Raw genomic sequence first — 20623 nt, forward strand, 5'->3', positions numbered from 1 at the left:
TTGGGTGACCTTGGGCCGGGCACCCACCCTCAGCCTAGCCTACCTGACAACGAAGGGAGGACCCCCAGTGGGGAGAACAGCAGGGGGTAGGAAATAATAAGTGTGAATGGAACTTGGGCAGTGTTTGGTCATGCAGTTCAGGAATACAGTGCACAAAAAAAAAAGCTCTCACAACAGTTCAATAACTAGACAAATGCTTACATTCCCGGTTCTTGGGTCAGCTGCTGAATCTTGACCTGAAAAGAGAACAAACCTCTTGAGTTGGAGGCAACGGCGGCTTGCTTGCCACAGAGACCCGGCAGCCGACTTACCCGGCAGTGGATGTTTACGGGGCCTCCCCCTTTTCCGTTTGATGGTTACTTGCTGGTTCACCTAAACAAAGCGGGAGGCAAAGAGGGCAGTTAGAGGTGAGGACTATCCATGGTCCCAATTAGGGTTGTGCGCTTCAGCTCGGCTGCCTTGGAGATCACCGAAGCCCGAGGAGGTCAGTGACCCAGCATGGAGAGAAGGGGGGGCTTCTGAGCCTGAGGTGCCACTGGCCTCCTATGCACCACTGTGATCACCAAGGTGGCCGAACTGAGCTGAAGCGCACAACCCTCACAATCCTATTAAGCAGGCAGGTCACACAGACATCACAGGCAGCCAGCAGGGGGAGGGGAGGATCTGAAGAAGTCTCCTCCATGGATCTCGTCTCCTTCTTCCTTAGAGTCTCCTGTGCCCCTTCAAAGCTGCTCTCCAGGCTCAGGAGGGTTCTGCAGCTTGAGTGGAAATCTGGAAACTGCGCTCCAATGCTTTGGGAAGAAGACAGAGCTGTCAACTCCAAGCTGCCTCCGGAGAAGAGAAGAAGGGAGGAAGATTCAGAAGAGACAAGGGGATTCTTGTTCACAGCTGAGAACAAGGGCAGGCAGAGCAGTGCCTCTGGAGAATATTTTATTATATGAGATACCTTGGACCCAGGCTAGTTGGGCCTTGAAAGGTTACAAACAGCAGGGCAGCTCTTGTGACACTCGAGTGATGCCTGCTGGGTAGCTCCTCCTGAACTAGTGGCCTCATGGATACATTTGGAACCATCTGAAGTTTCCAAATTGTCTTCAAAGGCTGCCACAGGGATAGTTTTGCTACACTTCAATTGGGATGGCATTGCATCACGAACATCTCTCAGAACACTTCTGCACAATTAAAAAGCACATAGATCTGACCTGGACTTAGAATCCCATTTTTTCCTTTCTGCTTTCAAAGGCTACGTTTTGGATCAGCGGGCCTCTTGAATTAGCTGACAAAGTTCCTCTGAAGAGTCTTTTTTAAAAAAAACTGCTATTGCCATGTTGGTGGAAAGAGCTACAATGGGTGGCATGCTGTAACTGTGAATTAGAACAGACCAAGCTAACTTGCCTCAACAGGAATTGAACTGGACTCCAGATCTGGTTTTTCACAAATTTTGCCAGCAGTATTATCTGTGGGGGAAAAAAAGATTCAAAGGAATGCATTTGCTGCTTAGCATCATCTCTGAGTGCTTGCATAAACAAATGGTGACTTCCTCTGCATTATATAAACCCTGGTTTTCATTTGCAGGACACCCCCTATCCATTTCTACTTCTGTGACAATTTAGATAAACATCAGCGAATTTGCTGGTGCCATAAGTTATTTGACATTTATTATATCATTTACCTGTCGCGTTCAGGATCTGAATACTTGTAGTGGTTAAACCAGTGGTAGTCAAACTGCAGCCCTCCAGATGTCCATGGACTACAATTCCCATGAGCCCCTGCCAGCAAACACTGGGTTACTGGCAAACCCCTGGGTTAAACTAACACTGCATCCACCTGTGCTTGTGCAGGAAAGGTAGTTGGGAGAATACTCCACCACAACACTGGGGCTCCAGCACCCCACATCCGAGGCCATGGGCTTCCCTTGGCATCTGGGGTGCAGCTCTTGCACACCCAAATGCACAGAGCACCAAGTGGCATCAAGGAGGGGGAAGACCGGCAGGATGCACCCTAACTCTGTCCCACCCAGCCATTTCTGTTCCCTGGGTGAGCTGAGTGTTTACATTTAGAGTGGTTTTTTAAAACACAGGAATGTGAACAAATTTGGGGTGGAAAGCTTAAAATGGCAAATTAATCCAAAATTACCTTTTTCTCTTACAGCATCCAATGGTGGTTCCTGAATCTCCGCACTGACTTCAGGTACCCTTCCTGAATCTCTGGCAGCAACCTCCTAAGGAATTCAAGAACAGACCGGCAACGTTGTACCAAGAAACCCTTGGGTTTTAGAATAGTGTCGCCTTATGTAAATCAAAGCCTGGGAGAGCAAAACCCCCAACTGAGCCCAAAGCCGATTCCACCCGAGTGCCCCGTGCACACACGCCGAGGGGGTCAGAGCGCTGCCCTGGGACACACAACTTTGTTTGGATTGAGTGCCAAGAAATCCACTCCAAAGAAACCAAACCAACAACACGCCAATACAAGAGATCAAGCCAGATCAAGCTCTGGGCACTCAATTTGCATTCCTGGGGCAGGGAAGAGGACTATGGCAAAGCCTTCGAGGCAAGAACAAAATCTGAGCCCAGGGGCACCTTTAAGGTCAACGATGCAGGCACACTTCCCCAGACAGAATTGCTGGTCTTAAAGGTGCCATTGGACTCAAATTTTGCTCTGCTGCTTCAGACCAATGTGGCTACACACCTGAACCGTTGAGGCAAGGAAAGCCCATGAGGACTTGGAACTGGCCCATAACATCAAGGAGTGCCAAAAGCATCTGCCGGATGGTTTCATAGTGAGGGCAGGGATGTTTTCGACCGATTTAGCCGACAAACTATGCTACTTAAGTGCAAGGATTTCACATGCTATGGCCAACACACTTCCCTCCCCTGTTAGAATGTATATTGCAGGGGTAGTCAAACTGCGGCCCTCCAGATGTCCATGGACTACAATTCCCAGGAGCCCCTGCCAGCATTCGCTGGCAGGGGCTTCTGGGAATTGTAGTCCATGGACATCTGGAGGGCCGCAGTTTGACTAACCCTGGTATATTGGGTGGTGTCCTTAGTTAGCTTTTTAAAGAATGGGAGGGGCAGAAATAGCCAAGCGCAGCCACTTCCTAGATCATTTCACCCCCTTCCCCACGTTTTAAAGATCAAGTCCCCTGGATGAGGCGCCCTCCTCCTTCCCTTGCCAGGCGACCAAAGTGCCACAAAATGTCACCATTCACTGTTTCAAATGAAGTTCACGTGGCTATTAATACGCAAAGCAGTTTAAAATGTAAATTAGACCTGGAACTAGCAAAAGCACTCAGCCATCTGAAAGTGCATCACGCCTCTCTCTCTGACCTCCCCGATTCAGAAGTCACACACAGAAAAAAAGAATTCAGGAATACACCACCTGGGCTTGTCTCTTGACTTCCAAACCCTGGCTCTCTTCAGGTTCCTCTCCCAAAATCTGAGACACTGGGCCGCCACCTGGAAAGCAATGTTGACACTGATCTGAAATGATTCTCCAAAGTCTCATGCACAAGGGCGCTAAAGTGTCATGAATCACTCTCTTAAGGTCACGCTGACCTAGGAGCCCTGCCATGCAAAACTAGCCCAAGGTTCGCTATCGGAGACAGTAATGCAAGAGCACATGTTGCGTTTCGGCTACCTGAGTTGCCCTGTCCCGTAGCTGGAGGGCAGTCTCGCGTTTCTTCCTCCTGATCAGGTATTTCTACCTGTAACTAACAAGAGGACAGGCGATCAGAAGACCAAAAGAACACCATTGCCTTGCTCGGTCAGACCAAGGTCCATCTAAGTCCAGCACCAGGTTTCATTTATGGAATATACCGAGTCGCTTTTCAACTTCACAAAGTTCACAAAGCGATGTACAAAATGGAAGCATGTGTTAGTACTACCAAGGGAGGCCCTTCCCTCCCTGGATCCTCTGGGAATGGCAGACCCCAAAGGATCCCCATCATGGTCTCTGACTGCTAGGTGGCCAGAGAGACCCTCCTGACTCTGTCAGAAGATATCGCTCCCAGAGGACAAGAAAGCCCTTCCTTGCTGCATATTCCCCAGCAGATCCAGATGCGCAGAGATGTTGCTCAGAACTAGGATTTTCTAGCACTAGAGTTGCCTGGAGCAACTGGAAGTGACATCACACCATCAACGTGATGGTGCTCTTCCCCATGTCCCTGTCCCTCCAGCTGGGGCTAGCTGCTGGAGGGCAGCCCTAACTAGCACAGGATTAGTCCATGGCCATGCCCTTCACCCACTGTGCTTACAAGAAACACTGTCCCATCATGGCTGGCCCCACGCACATCCCATCCCCACTGAGAGCATGGCAATCTCTGCGGGGCAAGAAGAGATTGAAGGGTTTCCCAGGTCAAATGACGTATCTAACATTTCTCTCTCCCTCTCTGCAGTCTGCACCCAAAGACCACCCAGAACCTGCCTGCTTGGTGGTGGCAGGTCTCGACCCTGCAATGTCCTTCTAAGGAATGAGCCATCCCGTTTTTGGGGCTTTCGTTTTTGAGCAACAATACAGCAACAAAAGTCTTTGCTTAGGTGCCACCAACTGAATTAGTCATTCTCCGCCCTTGCTGTCACATGCCTTTCTTCAGGAGGCTAAGACACAAAAAGGAAGGAAAAGATAAATACAAACCTCAGGTGACTTTTCCTCAGGAGATGGGACTTTCACTGCTTCAGTTACAATGATGGTCTCTGAAGCTTCAAGAGCTAAAACACAAAAGCAAAACTATATTAAGTTGTGACTTGGCATATGCGGACATTTCTACACGTCCTTTAACAACACATGTTTTAGAACATTTGTCCAGGATAAGAAATCGTGTCATGGACGCTCCTATGGTAAGCCATTTTGTGCAAAATAATCATTCATTAAGGGACTTAAAATTTCTTGGTCTTCACTCTAAGCCGTATGGCACTACTAACTTCAAGAAAATGCTGTTATGAGAAAGTTACTGTATTCATTATTTACCGACTATATAACCCATGGGCTTAAACCTGCCCTTGGACTTTTCTTGTTTCTTGTGAAATTGCAAAATGTACTAGAAAGTGTCTGGACTAAAGAGAAACTAGGGAGAACTGGGGAATGTACCTTTAAGAATGACTTAACTCTTTCCCACAACTCTGTGCTTAGGAAGGGGCTCTGCACCTGTTCTTTGGCAGACAAACGGGAGTCAGACAGTTGTATGTTGCTACCTGGTCCCCCATTAACAAATATTGCTGTGAAACTGGGTAAGCATACTTTGTATGTAATGTAATATTTGGAGTATACTTTAATTATGCTAGTATGGATTTTGATGTAGCTATTGGATATTTTATTTAGTAGGATACTGTTGTGAGAATGGGAGAATTTTTGAATTTTTTCAGGCCTGAAGGGAGGAGAGGGTACAGAGTCCTGAGCTAGGGCAGCCATTGGCCCCGGGGGGGGGGGGGGTAGATTCCACCAATAGGAGGCTTTGGAACTTCAGCATTTTGTCAGATCGCTGTCACAGTCACGGTTTTATGTATATAGATAGATGAAGATGATGATTTATATGCAGTGTTTATGTACACCAGAAAAGAGTCCAGAAGAACCTTAAGACTAACCAATGCTTATGGCAGGGAAGGATATTCAATGAGTCACGCAGTGATTCCTGAAAACATCCTCTGCTGCCGCATAGTTGGTGAGTCTTGAAGGTGCTCCTGGACTCTAGCTCTTTTCTACTGCTACAGATGGACCAACATGGCCACCCATTTGGCTCTACCTGAAGAAGGGAGCAGTGATTCCTGAAAACTCTTCCCCTGACACAAATGTTGTCAGTCTCTAAGGAGCTTCTGGACTCTAGTGCTTTTCTTCTGCTGTAGACAGACTAGAATGGCAACCCAACTTAATTTATATACCGTATTTGCCGGCGTATAAGGTGACTGGGCGTATAAGACGACCCCCCAACATTTTCACTCAAAATATGGAGTTTGCCGCTGCCGTGAGCCCAGTGGGGAGGGGAGCTGCCGCCGCTCGCCGCCGCTGTGAGCCCAGTGAGGGGGAGCTGGTGCTGCCCGCCGCCCGCAGCCTGCCGTGAGCCCAGTGGGGGAGAGCTGCCGCCGCCGCTCGCCGCCGCCGCTCGCCCAGTGTGGGGGGGAGCTGCCGCCGCTGCTCGCCCAGTGGGGGGGAGCCGCTCGCCGCCGCTCGCCGCCACTGTGAGTCCAGTGGGGGAGAGCTGCCGCCGCCCGCCGCCGCCGTGAGCTCAGTGTCGGGGGGGGAGCCGCCCGCCGCCACATCCAGACTGAAGTGCACCCGGCGTATAAGACGGCCCCCCCACTTGGAGGCATGTTTTTGAGAGGGAAAAAGCCGTCTTATATGCCGGCAAATACGGTACATGAGGCATTTTACGTTTCACAGCAGCAAAGTCGTTGTGGTCTGACAGAAAAGCAAATGTTGCATCCACTTTATTCCTTCCTGAAATTGCCAATTTCCCCAATGGGGAATAGTTAATTTTTCCCTTCTGCAATTTCCAATTTCAAGAAAGTTTGCCTAGTGCACCAACTGAAGCAGGGAGGAAAATGACCCCCTCCCTGCAAAAAAAAAAAAAAGCTGTCCTTTCCTGTCACTTTCATTTAGGTTTGCAATGGCCGCTCTGCACACTGCCTGACTCTACCCACACAGTCCACTGGCTCTCACCTCCTGACTCCTGGGCCCAAACAACAGGAGAGGTTTGGGCAAGAGCTCTTTAAGCAGCACTGTTAGTCGCTCACTGGCTCAGGAGAGCAGTGCTTTGTCTTGAGAAATCACACACCGACAGGACAGGAAGCCGATGGCTCCCACTTTCCCATCTCCACTTTAAAATGTTTAACATTCTAGCTTGCTGTAATGCCGCACTGTAAATTAGAGAAGGCCACCAGCATGTAGTGTTCCCTGTGAGAAGTAGGTTCATTAAAGGAAATTAACATGTGTGCACAGTTCCCTTTATTGCTGCTACGTTAAGGACTCATAAAAAGAAACTTTCAGCCTTTAAGCGCTACAGAGCTTGTTCTTAGCCTCTTCAACAGAGACAGGGAATTTACATTCCTGGGAATCTTGGATTACTCGGCTCAGCGTCTGCTATGCACATGCATCGCTGACAGAAAACATGTCTTGTCTTTTAAACCAGGGGCAGTCAACCTGTGGTCCTCCAGATGTTCATGGACTACAATTCCCATGAGCCCCTGCCAGCGTTTGCTGGCAGGGGCTCATGGGAATTGTAGTCCATGAACATCTGGAGGACCGCAGGTTGACTGCCCCTGTTTTAAACAACTTCCTTTTAACCTTGGCTGAGTAAAGTAAAGGGAGTGATCTAAAATGTCTTGAATACAGGAAAAGCGCTGCTACAAATTTTGAACATTTGTTACATATTGTAAAGTTTAGAGAACACAATGGAGAGATCACCTTGAAAACATGTGATGCTATAATAACAGCATTTTTACGTGTGAGGGAAGAAGAAACTTATATTCTGAGCAGGGAATCACCAACAGCCAGTGATTAAAATGTGGGGCTTGCTGCCAGAGGAGGCAGGGACGGCCACAGGCCTAGACAGCTTTCAAGGGGGATTAGATAGATTCAGTGGCTACTAGCCATGGTGATTAAAGGGAACCTCCACGTTCAGAGGTAGTCAACCTTTGAATACTGGTGCCAGGAGCCAGCAGCAGAGGAAGGCCTTGGCCAGAACGTGATTAAAATGTGAAAGATGTCGCACAGTAATAAGCAGCATGAAAAGGGGATTAGATGGAGGATAGGCCCCTCAATGGCTACTAGCCATGGTGGCCGAGGGGAACCTCCACATACAGAGGCACTAGTCCTCTGGATCCCTGAGCCAGGGGCAACATCAGGGGAAGGTCTCTCTGCCCTGTTGTTGGCCCGCTGGAGGCACAGTTTGCCCACTGTGTGAGACAGGATGCTGGACAAGATGAACCATTGGTCTGATCCTGCATGGGCTCTTGTGATGCACATGTACTCTGAGAAGGACAGCAGAGCTACAGTGTAGTATCTCCACAACAGCCAAGAAGCCTGTTAGTCCCACATGAGGATTAGCTGGCTTCCTTCCACCCATGTCATTGCTTACCATTGACTTAATTTACTTAAACTGAACATTTAGGAGTGGAATTATAGGATGAACTAGATGACAGTCTCTATTCCTACTGCTAACAAGTTATTTTGCATCTAATTGCTCTGACATCTGAGTTCACAAATACTGGGAACCAAGAGTTCCATGTGAATGAATTATGCATCTAGCCTACAAAAGGGTAATTTATTTCCTCAAAAATATCTTTACCTTTGGCCATCTCTTCTGGAGGACCTTCTTCCTGCTTATTTTCTTTTATCGGGCTCTTGCTTTGAAGCTCCTGTAGAATCCAGGGGGGAAACAATGTAAATACTGCAATATTTACCATTCAGCAGGCAGAACTTGTTATGAGTGAACGGCCACGGTCCTGCGATCAGCGGTGATTGCTACAGACCGAATGAGAGACAGTATCACGACAGCCTTGATTAAAGCTCAGTTCAGTGGCTGGAGTAGCTGGTCGGCATACAGAGGGCCTCAGCTCCAGTCCCTGATACCAGCAATGAAATAACTTGAAACAATATCCTGCAATTGTGAGTTCTGTGCTTGTACTATAATAGTAGTAGTAAAATGTCCTCATTGGCCAAAGGCCCTCACAATATCCACAAACAAGCATGTACGCTAGAATAATTAAAACTCCACCCCTATTTCCATAGCTCAGACACACAAGTATCCAACTTACAGCATATATGTTGAAACAAATAGAATTCTACTCATATTTCCCAAATTCAGATACTTTTCTTGTCGTGTAATGCAAAGATGAAGCTTTGACTTAAAAAATGCTTCTGAAATGAGCATCTCCGATGCCTCAGTAGACTGCGCTAATATGTGCAAGAGAGATCTTGGGACAGGGTTTACAGCAGAATCCTAAACTAAGCTGCACCCTTCTTGGCCCTCTGAAGCCAAAGGGCTGAGAAGGGTGACACTCTGCTTAAAATCACACAGCAGGCACAATAATTCAATATGCCAGGGCAAACCTACTGAAGGGTTTGGAAAGCTGAAATCAGTTTCATTTTCTCCTGAAAATTGGCCTTAAATACACACCTTCTAAGAAGAGTGCGCACAACTGTACAGAAAACAATATTCTCATAATATCTCAAATACCTCTTCAGCCACCAGGTCAGACTGTCGGTCCAGCTCTTCAGGCACCATGGGAAGAATTTCTTCACTGTCTAAATAAAGGAGAGTCATTTAAACATGTAAATAAGGCTTGACCTGCTTTAATCTTATTACCTTACAAAAATATTAAGCTATCAAGTGGAATGAGCCAACTATTTCTTAGAACAGTTACTTTTGCTCCATGCTTTGACCTATTAAGGTGAAGTAGGAAAACTGGCGCACAATTTTTATTATGGTATATTTATAAAAGATAATCAAACTTATATGTGGCTTTTCTAGGCTTTCTCCTAAATAAGCCTAATCATAGAGCAGGGGTAGTCAAACTGCGGCCCTCCAGATGTCCATGGACTACAATTCCCAGGAGCCCCCTGCCAGCGAATGCTGGCAGGGGGCTCCTGGGAATTGTAGTCCATGGACATCTGGAGGGCCGCAGTTTGACTACCCCTGTCCTAGAGTTTTGAAGTCAACAGGTCTGGGATCAGGCGGCTCCTATCTGAAAAAGCTGGCTGTCAAACCCTGCTCACAAACAAGTCTGGCTTACCTCCAGTGGTTCTCCCCTATTACGTGAAGAAGCTTTGCCTGGAGGAGAGGCCCCATTCTATCACCGAAGAGGTCTTCCTCCAACACAAGGTTACTAGTTGAGTGTAGCCATGAGATTCAAGTCCCCTATTGTGTTTCTCTTGTACATGGAGAAGGATTTTCAGATAAGAAAGGCATAAAAGCTGACGAGCTGATAAGAATTGCCTGCCTGAACCTCTGTGGCAAGTGGGGAGGGGATCTGGCATATATTTGCACCAAGCAGCTCTGCTACCAGCAACCCTCACGCAAGCTGGGGAAGAAGTTCGTTGATCCCTGTCAAGTGTCTTGTTGACAGTGTCACAGGGGAGGTTTGTCTTCCAAAGACATTTAAAAAACGAGCATCCTGTTTTTCCCAGCAACTTGCTTAGACACAGCCTGCCTGCCAACTGGTGGCATCCAACGCCCAACACACTGATGCCCATTTTCATCGATGAGCATACGCACTACAAAGTGGCCGAGATCCTGGACTCCTGCGTCCATCATGGCAAGCTGCAGTTCCCGGCTGACCGGAAGGAATTTCCAGGGGACAGCAGGAGTGGGTAGATGTGGCTCACGGAAGGGCTCCAAGGCTGGTCTGGGAGTTCCACTAAGCCGATCTGGGATGAAAGGGGGATGTTGAGTCTGGGGGAGCCAAGTCTCTCTGTTTTGGGAATACCTGAACTACTTTTAAATAAGATGCTCAATTATATGTACTCCTAATGAAGTACTTTTATGTACTTCATCCTGCAGCAGTGATTACCAACCAAAGGTGTCCTAACCTCAATCCTGGTTTTAGCTGAGCTTTTTTGTCAACCAGCTTTTTCATTCAAACTTGCTTAGTCCAATTTCTTGCTAAGCTGTCTGCCCATGAGGCTGGGAGTTCGATCCCAGCAGCCGGCTCAAGGTTGACTCAGCCTTCCATCCTTCCGAGGTCGGTAAAATGAGTACCCAGCTTGCTGGGGGGTAAACGGTAATGACTGGGGAAGGCACTGGCAAACCACCCCGTATTGAGTCTGCCAGGAAAACGCTAGAGGGCGTCACCCCAAGGGTCAGACATGACCCGGTGCTTGCATAAAGTACCTTTATGTACTTTATTGCATACTCCCTGATGTGCAGAAGCTGTTTGTATCCTGCCCAATATGCATTTAGCTTTGTGCCTTTACATGACTATTTGGTAGAGCAGTCATTCATTTTAACAGCTGATTAAGTCTTCAAAATAGAAATATTCAAGCATGAAACTTCATAATATTATATTTAAAAAACAGGAGAGCTCACCAGAATGAAGTCCTAAGCTGTTTTGAGGAGCAGCTTCTGGTTCATGACTATCATCCACTTTGGCTTCAGCATCGATCAAACTATGTTGTGTCCACAGATCTGCTTCTGCAGGGAGTGCGCCGTTCTCAGAGTTGCTCCCCAATTCAACAGGCAATGCTGCCAAATAGTCCCTCTTGGGGAGGTCCCTTTTTCCAGAAAGGTCAGTTTTTAATACTGGGTTATGCTTAACATTGTCTATTAACAATTTTTTATCTTCTCTTTCTTGTTCCAAGTGGATATTGGAAGGGCTTAAGGTGGCTTCATTATGGAGTGCATCTTCTTGGAGAAGCAGGACAGTTTCAGCAGACGGTGCCCCACTGGCAGAGGACTCCAAACACATTTCTGTGCAGGGGTTTTCATCTGCACTCAGGGATTCCCCGGTTCTTGCAACAGTTTCCGGTTTTTCAGTGTCCTCTCTGGTCTCAGATGCCACCGATTCTCCTGTCAAAGTCATCTGAAGTTCCTCCTGGCAGGAACTTTGACTTTCTTCACAAACCACAACTGAAATGTCCTTGTCTTCTTCTGGGGCTGAAGATATGGAATGGTCTGCTTCTTCGGCACACACAACATTCCTTTCGTCACCTACTTCTGTGTTTTCAAAAGCAAGCAGAGAATCCCCTAAGGCAGAACTGTTGGAGACACTATCACATTCTTCTACCATCCTGGCAGCGACTGCTGCAGTGACCTCCGGATTCTCCATATTCAAGGCAACCAATCGCACATCAGGTTTGATACTGGCGACATTTTGTCCAGAGGTGTCACGCTTTGTCTCCTCTTCAACACAAACTGTAGCACCTTGGATGCTTTTTACTGTGTTTTGAACAGCCAGTTCCAATTCTTGGCCCACAGGATCGCCTGGTTGAATAGCTCTGTCCTCCTCTGCTGCACCTGGGCAGCCTATGGCACCATCACCCTTCTCTCCGATTTCTGCAGGCAGCAGCACCCCTTCTGTCGTACTGGTAGAAATAGAGACAGACTCAAGTCTTTGTTCTGTTCCTGTTTCGGAAACTGGATTCAATTCTTGCGTGGTTGCAGGAGACACAGAAATCCCCAAATGTTCTGCAGAGCTTGTTGAGATTAGGGCTGTGTGAGCAAAGGGTGGATTCAAATCTTCTGTGCCCGTGTGTGAAAGAGGAGCCTCTAGATCTTCATTGCTTGTGGAAATCACAGTGCACTCATCTCTTTCCTCCTGGCTCTGGTCAGCTGCATGGCTTTTGTCAGCTTCTCCCCTGGATACACTGGGCATGGGAATGGCTTGCATTTCCACATTGGTTGAGGTCATTTCGACTGCTCTTCCAGTAGCAAACTGACTCTTGTCATCTTCTGTGATTGCACTAGGCATAGGGGCTTCAAATTCTTCCAACACACTTGTGGAAACCTTATTCGGTGTAACAGCTCCATCTTGACTCAGGCACGAGTCAACGGCCGTGCTAGACATTGGGGCCTCGAATTCTTCTCTACTTAAACTTGTGGTCTTATCGTTGTTTGTGGCAGAGGTCTGCTCCATGAGTTTGGAAGAACAATGCGGAAGTGAAAGGCATACACTGGCCACACTGGTAGAGATGGTCTCGGCTTCATCTTTACTGTCTTCAGAAACGGAAGGAATGGTCTCTTCTATTCTAACGATCTGGCCTTCACATTTCATACTGTCTAAGTAAGATGTGGCATTTTCATTCTTCTCTCCCACAGCAGAAGTTTGGTCTGTACTTTGATCTGAGATTGTACTGATTGTGCCAAATTCATATTTCTCTTTATCTGCAGACTCTTCCTCCTTTTCTGTGATGAAGCCCAGAACATTTTCATTGCCTGAACGAACACTAGTGGTGCTACTTTCAACAATTCCCTTGGTGCTGTGGCTGCTACTCTTGGTTTCTTCCCCTAAGTGGGTCATGCTGTCAACAGTACCTGCCCCTGTATTTGTGGTCAGGATCCCTAACTCTGTTTCAAGCTGGCCTGTAGCTTGACAGATGGAGGAATTCCCACTTCCTGCTGTCCTTTCAGCTTCTTCAGCAACCATAGAGCCTGTGGCATGATCCATTTCTTCATTGCCTCTTCCTGTGCTGGTAACGAAGTCTTCACCTTCTTCGTCTTCCTCCTTGGCCCCTGTGCTGGTCACAAAACCTTCATCGTCACAGGAGCCTCGGCTAACCTCGGTGGCATTTGTTTCAGCCGCGGCTTCTGTACTCTCCGTAGCATGCTCGTATTTCTCTTGGATGCCTAAAGAAACGGAAAAACCTTCATTGCTGTCCTCCAAGCCAGTGCAAGCAGCCGCGGCTTCAGGGCCGTCTTCTGCCGTTATGCCTGTGCTGGTGACGGCACTTTCACCGGACACGACGTCTTCGCTCTTGTCGGCTTGGGTTCCCGTCACGGAATCATTGGCCTCCAACCTGGCACCTGTCTCAGTCACCACACTGTCTTCCTGAGAGTCTGTGCCGGTGACGGAGCAGACAGCAAAGCCCACGCTTCCTCTTGCTGCACCTGTACAGGTCACGGCGCCTTCGGCGGCTTTAACCTGCCCGGCCCCACTTGTGTTCGTTTGAAATTCATCAGGATGGTCACTGTGCAGAGAGCCACCCCGATCTGCGGAGCCTGCACTGGTGACAGCCCCGTCACCTTCCAGCTCACCAATGCCAGTCGTGGCACTGTCAAAACGGCTCGTACCCCGAGAAGCAGAGGCCGCACGCCGCCCTTCGGAGCCTGCGCTGGTCACAGCATCATCTTTCTCTTCTGTTTCAACGTTATCTGGATTTTGCTCCAGTTCTGCACTGCTTTTGTTGCTGAGCTGTTTACTACTTTCTTCCACATAATTTGCAGCGCATTCATCACTGTCCTCCTCCTTTGTACTGGTTAAGGAGCTTTCGCATGCCGCAAGCCCTTCAGTGACACCAACGCCGCTTTCCTCAGCAGCAGTGACCGTGCATTCGCCATAGTCCTGTCCGCTCACAACATGGGGCCCTTCTTGGGTTTTGGTCCAGGTGCCGACGTGGAAACCTTCATCCGCTTCGATGCTCGTACAGATCAAAGTAGCCTTCCCTTTCTCTTCGGAGCAAGAAATAATCGCATCGCCTTCTCTTTGCAAGTTTACAGAGGAGCTTCCTTCGCCACGGTTTCCTTCCGTACTCGTGGCAGTTGCTATGCTTCCGGCACTTCTCTCTGTGCTGGTTCCTATAACGGCTGCATCGGAAGTCTCCATGCTGTGGCAGATTCCACGCGTGTTGCCCCCTACACTGCTACCCACAACACTGGTTTCATTTTTATCTTCCATGATGCCACTTGCATGAGCACTGCCTCCTTCTTCCGAAATGTTCTCAAGCGGCGATCCTGAAGAGGATTCTGTTACAGCACTGTGATCTTCCTTACTGTTGGCTTTGCACACTGTCACATGCCGGTCTTCCCTTCCAGAAGGACCATCACTTGGACTGTCTCTTTCTAATTTCTCCAAGATGGCGGACTCCGATTCATTTGTATGGACACATCCGCCAACAATCACCAGGTTGTTCAGACTATTATTCTGTGTCATATCAGTTAATATACTTCTTACACTTCCTTGCACAATGCTCTCCTGAATGTCTATATTATCTCCAGCTACTTGTTCACTACTTAAATATGCAGCTTCACCTCTACTTTCAATGGTTATGTCATCTATTGCACCTCCATTCACATTACTGCCAGGCACAACAGCATCATGTTGATCCATTTTAACAGTATCTTCTGTTTTACTGTCAGAAATGGCATCTTTAATACAAGGCGTAGCTAAAGCACCATATTCCTCCACAGATACACTAATCAGGGGGTTTGTGATTTCTGCAAGATTGTTACCCTCTTCTATTGAGGAAATCTTTGTTAGAGAACTGCTTTCTTTGCTTGGATCAATCACATTTTTAAGGGAGTTCTGTGCTGGAGTAGTTCCCTCAGGCGTTCCTTGGGATTTTAACTTCTCATTGTCCTCATGAGAAGGGAGTGAGTGATGATCACTTGCCTGAAGCCAAGCCATCCCATGATATGGCTCTCGCTCAGTAGGTTCCACATTCTTGGAAGCATGATCGTTTATCTCTCTCAGTCCATCTTCTTCCTTTTGGGGAATATTTTCATCCTTTTGCTTGGCAGGACTGTGACCTGAAAGGGAAGGTTCTGATACTCTTTCTTTGGAACGATCGGATTGATTACACTCATGCGCTGAATTAGGATGCGTTTGCTCTTTCGCTGCATTTTTAAATTTAGTCTCCTGTGAATAATTACTGCTTTTTTCTTCTACTGGAGATGCCTGATGAGATGATTCACTAGGAGGCTGTTCCAATTCAATCTCCATTGGCTCTTGGTGTTGCTCAGAATGTGATCTGTGACTACTAGTCCAGTCTATGTTCTGAGAAGCTGGGAAAGAGCTACCTACAGATGCAATTGCTGATGTCTTTTCTTCTCCCGTACCCTTGTCCAGGGAAGACAAACTTCCTTTCCTATTTTCCCCAGCTAATCTTTTACCAGCTTTTTTATCTGCCGACTGATTGCTTTCTTGCCCCCTGGCCTGACTGTCCACTTGTTTAACACCTTTGTCTTCCAGCTTGTTCTCTTCCTCTCTCTTTCTCATTTCCTTACTACCATGCTTCAAGCTTCTGGTTTTGTGACTTTCTGCTGACAATTTCCTTTCCAGCCTGGAACTGCTGAAATCCTTGTCACTTTTAGTTTTCTCTTTTGTAGATGATTTGTCTGCCAACTGCAGCTTAATTCTGTGACCAGAATCCTTTTGTGAAGTACTCATGACATGCACTCCACTTTCAGGCTCCAACTCCACAGAACTGTCTTCCAATACTCTACTTTCATTCTTGGATTTAAAATGCTTATCAAGTTCACTTTCTTCTGCATTCTTTTCTTTTTCTGATTTCTGCCCAGATTCCTGCTTGGAACAACTTTCTTGTAATTCATTTTCTGGCCCTTTGGCTTGTTTGCTATGACTTTTAGATTTGGACTTTATCGAGAGCCTTCCTTCTAAGATACTTTTTGCTTTTCGCCTGTCTTTGTGAATACTGTCGCCCTGTCTTAAAGCACTGTCCAAGCTAGTGGACTCTGCATCATGTCGATCCTTATCTTCTAAATAACTTTCATTTTTCTTTGACGACGTTGTAGAACTGTGTGGCTTTGATGCAGTGCTCTGAGACTCCTTCTGAGGCCGATGATCACTTGACGACCGTTTGCTCTTATGTTCCGCCCTGGATTTTTCTGTAGAAATATGTCTAGATTTCTTGTTGTTCTCTTTACGTGAACTGTCCTCGTTTTTAGAAACAGGTTCAGAAACATTTTTCACTTCTTTGTTGCTTGCTGATGGTTTCCTTTCACTTCTGTGCTTATTTTTCCTTTCACCTGACAGAGTTTTTGTCAACTGATTATGCTTCTGATTGTTCTCCTCGACTTTGAGGCCTTTCTCAGATGGCACATTTTCTGCCTCGTCACCTGCTCTATGAACACCATCTCCTTTATATTTATGCTTTGTTAATGGTTTATCTTCAGAAAGAGTCCTCTCTTTTTCATTTTTCTCTTTTGAAGACCTAGCATCTTTCTTGAGTATGCTCTTGAAATTCTGGGGTTCCAAGTCTTCCTTTTTAATATGTTTTTCATTTTTAAGTACACTTTTCTGCTTCTGAAGTTCTTCTGGGTTGGCCTCTGACCTATCACTGTGAGCCTTTAGATCCTTGGTGCCCGCATCATGTTGGGCTGCATCCAGCTGAAGACAGGTAGAAGTTCTCCTTTTGTGTTCTCTTTCTACTTTGGAATCACTTTTGCTCTCTTCAGTTGACTGAACCGACTCTGAAGCTCTTCTAACAAGTTTATTCATTTCAGCTTTGCCTTGACTTGCTTTCATTTCCTTTGAAGACAGCTTTTCACCACTCTACAAGAAAACACAGATTATTAGAGAATGCAAAAAATTGCTAGATACATCTACGCTGCATCACTGTCATCATTCACTACCTGTAACCGCTCCGCGGGAGTGGTATAAATAAAGCAGTAAGGGCAAGGGGGGTGGGCAGAGTCCAGGATGGGGCACAGAGCCCATTGGCCCTTGGCCCACGACTGCCTGCCCAGCCCACTAACTCGCCCGCCTGCCGCCATGACAAGAACACACTTGCCTTGGAGCTTGGCTCCAACAAGGTACCTGGAGCCAGGGGTGGCAGGGCGCCGACAAGCGAGCCTTCCCGTCAGGGAAAGGGTCAGGAATGTCGCGTCGGAGACGTGGCGGCCCTGCTCCTTTCCCAGCCAAGAAGCTGGGGCCTGCGGTGGGAGGGGGGTGGGAAACGAGGCTTCCCCGCCTGAGAAAGGAGCAGGGACCCTACTCCTTTCCCGACACCCTCCCAGGGGGGAGGGGGCGCCGCCATGCTGGGGGGGGGGGGAAACGATGCTAGCGCTTGCTGTATTAAGCATACAGCGGGCTTGATTTCTAGCTTTAAATAATCAATGAAGGAAATCTGCAGTGTCACAGATGGATTATATTCTTCTTCTCTCCCACCTCCAAAATGTTGATAGCAGATAATCAATTCAGCTCCATCCCTGTTTTCCAGATGCTGATTCATTGGCCTGTTTTCTATCAGTTAACTTTGGGTGTTTCATTTGTTGCCTGTCTTTGCTCTGATCCACCTACAGTGCCAAACTCCAGTCTTGACCTCTGCCTAGCTTAAGCCAACACCAGGATCAAGTGGTAGTGCTACATCTGTAGCTCATTCTGTGGGGCCATAGAGTGGAAGTTGCCACAGCCTCTCTCCAACAGGGGTGAGACTAACTTTGGGTGGCAACAAGAGAAGGCATCTTCTGCTGAAGATGCCCCCTCAAAGGCCCGGCTTTGGCTGTAGCTCACCAGTGTGGAGACTGGAATTAAGTTCATCTCCCGCAAAGCAAACCACATCCCATTTCCATCTATTCATTCAAGGAGAATGCACTATTACCTTTCATACATAGACAGAACAAGCAAAATACTGCCAACATTTTAACAGGAAAATGCAAGTTAGGAAAACGTGCTACTCATTGAATTCTAGAAGAAATTTCTGATTATTGTAAGGGCCAAGGAAAGACATTATTTGAACAGACTGCTCATTTCATGAAATAGCTAAGAATTCTACTTTCATACAGGGAAAAGTCAATAAAACGTTTAGTATTGAAACCATCTAAGAAATAGTGCCCTGTGTCCAAATGCGTTTTGAAGACTTAATGGCTTTTAAGCCTTCTTACGAGGGGACAGCAGTTTCCACCAATTCCCTCTTCTTGCAGTAGCCAACCGACACTCCTCGAAGTGTGTGTGTGTGTGGGGGGGGGGGGGGGTCAGTGGATCCTCAGCACAGGGACAAAGTGGGAATCAGCAAGGGGACCAGAAAAAGTACAGCAGAGTACAGTAACCAAGATGATAAGCACCTTCCCTACAAGGGAAGCTGAAGAGTCTGGGACTTTTCAGTTGAGAAAAGATGCAATTAAGGGGCAATGTGGTAAGAGGTTTATAAAATTAAACAGTGGGTGGAAACAGCTGACAGACATTTTTCTCCCCCTCCCAAAATACTAGAACTCAAGGACGTTCAATGACGCTAATGATGCAGTACCTTCAAGATCGCCAAAAAGAAATACTACTTTACACAGAGAGTGATTAAAAAGTGGAATTCTCTGCCAGAGGATGCAGTGATAGAAGAAGGAGAAGGGTTGGTTCTTATATACTGATTTTCTCTATCCCAGGGGTGGCCAAATTGTGGCTTTCCAGATGTCCATGGACTACACTTACCCTGAGCCCCTGCCAACACGCCCCTGACAATTACAAGATTGTAGCTTTACAAAATTATAATAGAAGACATACTTCATTTGTCTTTTGGGGTTCTTTGAGATCTTCTTCTGGCTGTTCGTATTTCTTCTTCCCACCTTCATCATTATGTCTGAAACAGGCAAAAGAGGAAGCAATTCTAATTGTTGATATCCTTTTGATTTTAGTAAATGGTTTAGGGCAGGGGTAGTCAAACTGCGGCCCTCCAGATGTCCATGGACTACAATTCCCATGAGCCCCTGCCAGCATTCATATTTGGAGAGTTTTAGGAAAACCTATTTGCCATTTTGTATCAGGCAAGCAGTATCTTTCTCCAGTGATTCTCGCACACAGCCTGCGAAAAGCACATCTATTTTCATTTAAATATGGGAAACAGTAATGCAGTTTAATTTCCCATATGAGAAAAGGAACGAGTACCTTGACTCCCTCCTCCTTTTCCTGCTTAAGGCCACCTTCTTTTCCAAGAACCTCTGTTCTTTCAGCACATCTTTCATGCTGGCCCCGCCCGCTTTTGAATCGAGGCCTCTGCTGCAAGACTCTTCGGCGTTCTGTCCACTTTTGCCTAAAACAACAGAGTCAAAAACCTGAACAGCAATTCTTTTTACATGACTCTCTCGATGGCCAGAAAAACATTTTAGAGGTCAAACAGGATTTCTCTCTTTTACAAAAACAAAACCAAATGGTAGAGACAAACAAGACCATGTTAACTGAAATACAGCCCAAGGAGTATTGGTTTAAACAAAACCCCCACAGCACCTTGGTTGTTGGTTCTCAAGGTCTTTGTTTTCTCTGCAGCTTTCTGTTTCCGCTTTTCTTCCAGTTTTTCTCGGTTAAGACGTCTCCTTAGAAGTCTCTCTTCTTTTTCTTTAGCCTGGAGACAACAGGAAGGGGACAGCGTTACAGGCATGGCCAGAAAGGGGCCTGAGGCCTTTTCCACAAGGCCACTTGCAGTGTTTGCCACCAGCGGGGAAAGTAGGCTGAACAAGCAGTGTGTGATGGGTCCTTTCACTCATGACCATCGTGCAGCTGCTCTTCGCACACTCAAGGTATGTTATATGACTTTGAGCCTGCACTTCATTGCCTAGGTATTCAAACATTAAAAGGAAATCTACTCTAAAAGATGGAATTGCACTCCCTTCCTAAAGTTTTAATTGCTGTTTATTAATGTTTTTGTATGTTGATTTTAGTTCTGGTTTTAATTGTTGTCTCTCTGCCATGGCCTCCAACCATCTGGCTAAAGAATTGGGGGCGGGATATACCCTGCCAGCTGCCCACCAGGAGATAGAGCTGGGTGTCATCTGCATATTGGTGACATCCAGGCCCAAAGCTCCGAACCAGCTGGGCGAGGGGACGCATAAAGATGTTAAATAACATTGGGGAGAGAATCACACCTTATGGAACATTTGATGGTGTGATTGGTTCTCCCCAATGGCCACCCTCTGTCCTCAATCTTGAAAGATATCAGGTACTGTAAGGCTGTTCCCCTGCATCCTGGCGTTGACAAGGCGGCAAGCAAGAAACTCATGGTCGACAACATTGAATGCTGTTGTCAGATTGAGAAGTATCATCAGTGCCAATCCACCTTATTTATTTATTGATTTGATTTTTAGTCCACCAGTCTCTGGGGATTCATGGTGGGGTACAATATAAAACCCCTATAAAACATGATAAAAACTCCATCTGGTAATAGAACAACAGAGCATAAGTTAAAAGATAAGGTAGGATTGGCAGTATAGACCCTCTTCCCATCCCCGGAGCCTTCTACCCCCCCCCAGGGTGGG

At 46.9% G+C, this 20623-nt stretch overlaps 1 protein-coding gene across 3 annotated transcripts in view; it reads right to left on the minus strand.

Annotated features, from left to right (window-relative positions):
* Nucleotides 1-20623, minus strand: part of LOC143819254 (biorientation of chromosomes in cell division protein 1-like 1) — a 54065-nt gene that overhangs the window by 11061 nt on the left and 22381 nt on the right. For 2 of the 3 annotated variants that reach the window (XM_077300670.1, XM_077300669.1), the window contains exons 7-19: nucleotides 19599-19713; nucleotides 19260-19404; nucleotides 18879-18954; nucleotides 11018-16937; nucleotides 9170-9237; nucleotides 8279-8348; nucleotides 4633-4706; nucleotides 3637-3709; nucleotides 3379-3455; nucleotides 2134-2218; nucleotides 1393-1454; nucleotides 312-372; nucleotides 202-236 (exon numbers count right to left, since the gene is read on the minus strand). In XM_077300670.1, coding sequence (XP_077156785.1) covers nucleotides 202-236; nucleotides 312-372; nucleotides 1393-1454; nucleotides 2134-2218; nucleotides 3379-3455; nucleotides 3637-3709; nucleotides 4633-4706; nucleotides 8279-8348; nucleotides 9170-9237; nucleotides 11018-16937; nucleotides 18879-18954; nucleotides 19260-19404; nucleotides 19599-19713 — 6861 coding nt within the window. The remainder of the gene's footprint in view (nucleotides 1-201; nucleotides 237-311; nucleotides 373-1392; nucleotides 1455-2133; nucleotides 2219-3378; nucleotides 3456-3636; nucleotides 3710-4632; nucleotides 4707-8278; nucleotides 8349-9169; nucleotides 9238-11017; nucleotides 16938-18878; nucleotides 18955-19259; nucleotides 19405-19598; nucleotides 19714-20623) is intronic. The other variant, XR_013224885.1, reaches the window with a different exon arrangement.

The sequence above is a fragment of the Paroedura picta genome, chromosome 10, assembly GCF_049243985.1.
Source record: "Paroedura picta isolate Pp20150507F chromosome 10, Ppicta_v3.0, whole genome shotgun sequence".
Taxonomy (NCBI): Eukaryota; Metazoa; Chordata; class Lepidosauria; order Squamata; family Gekkonidae; genus Paroedura; species Paroedura picta.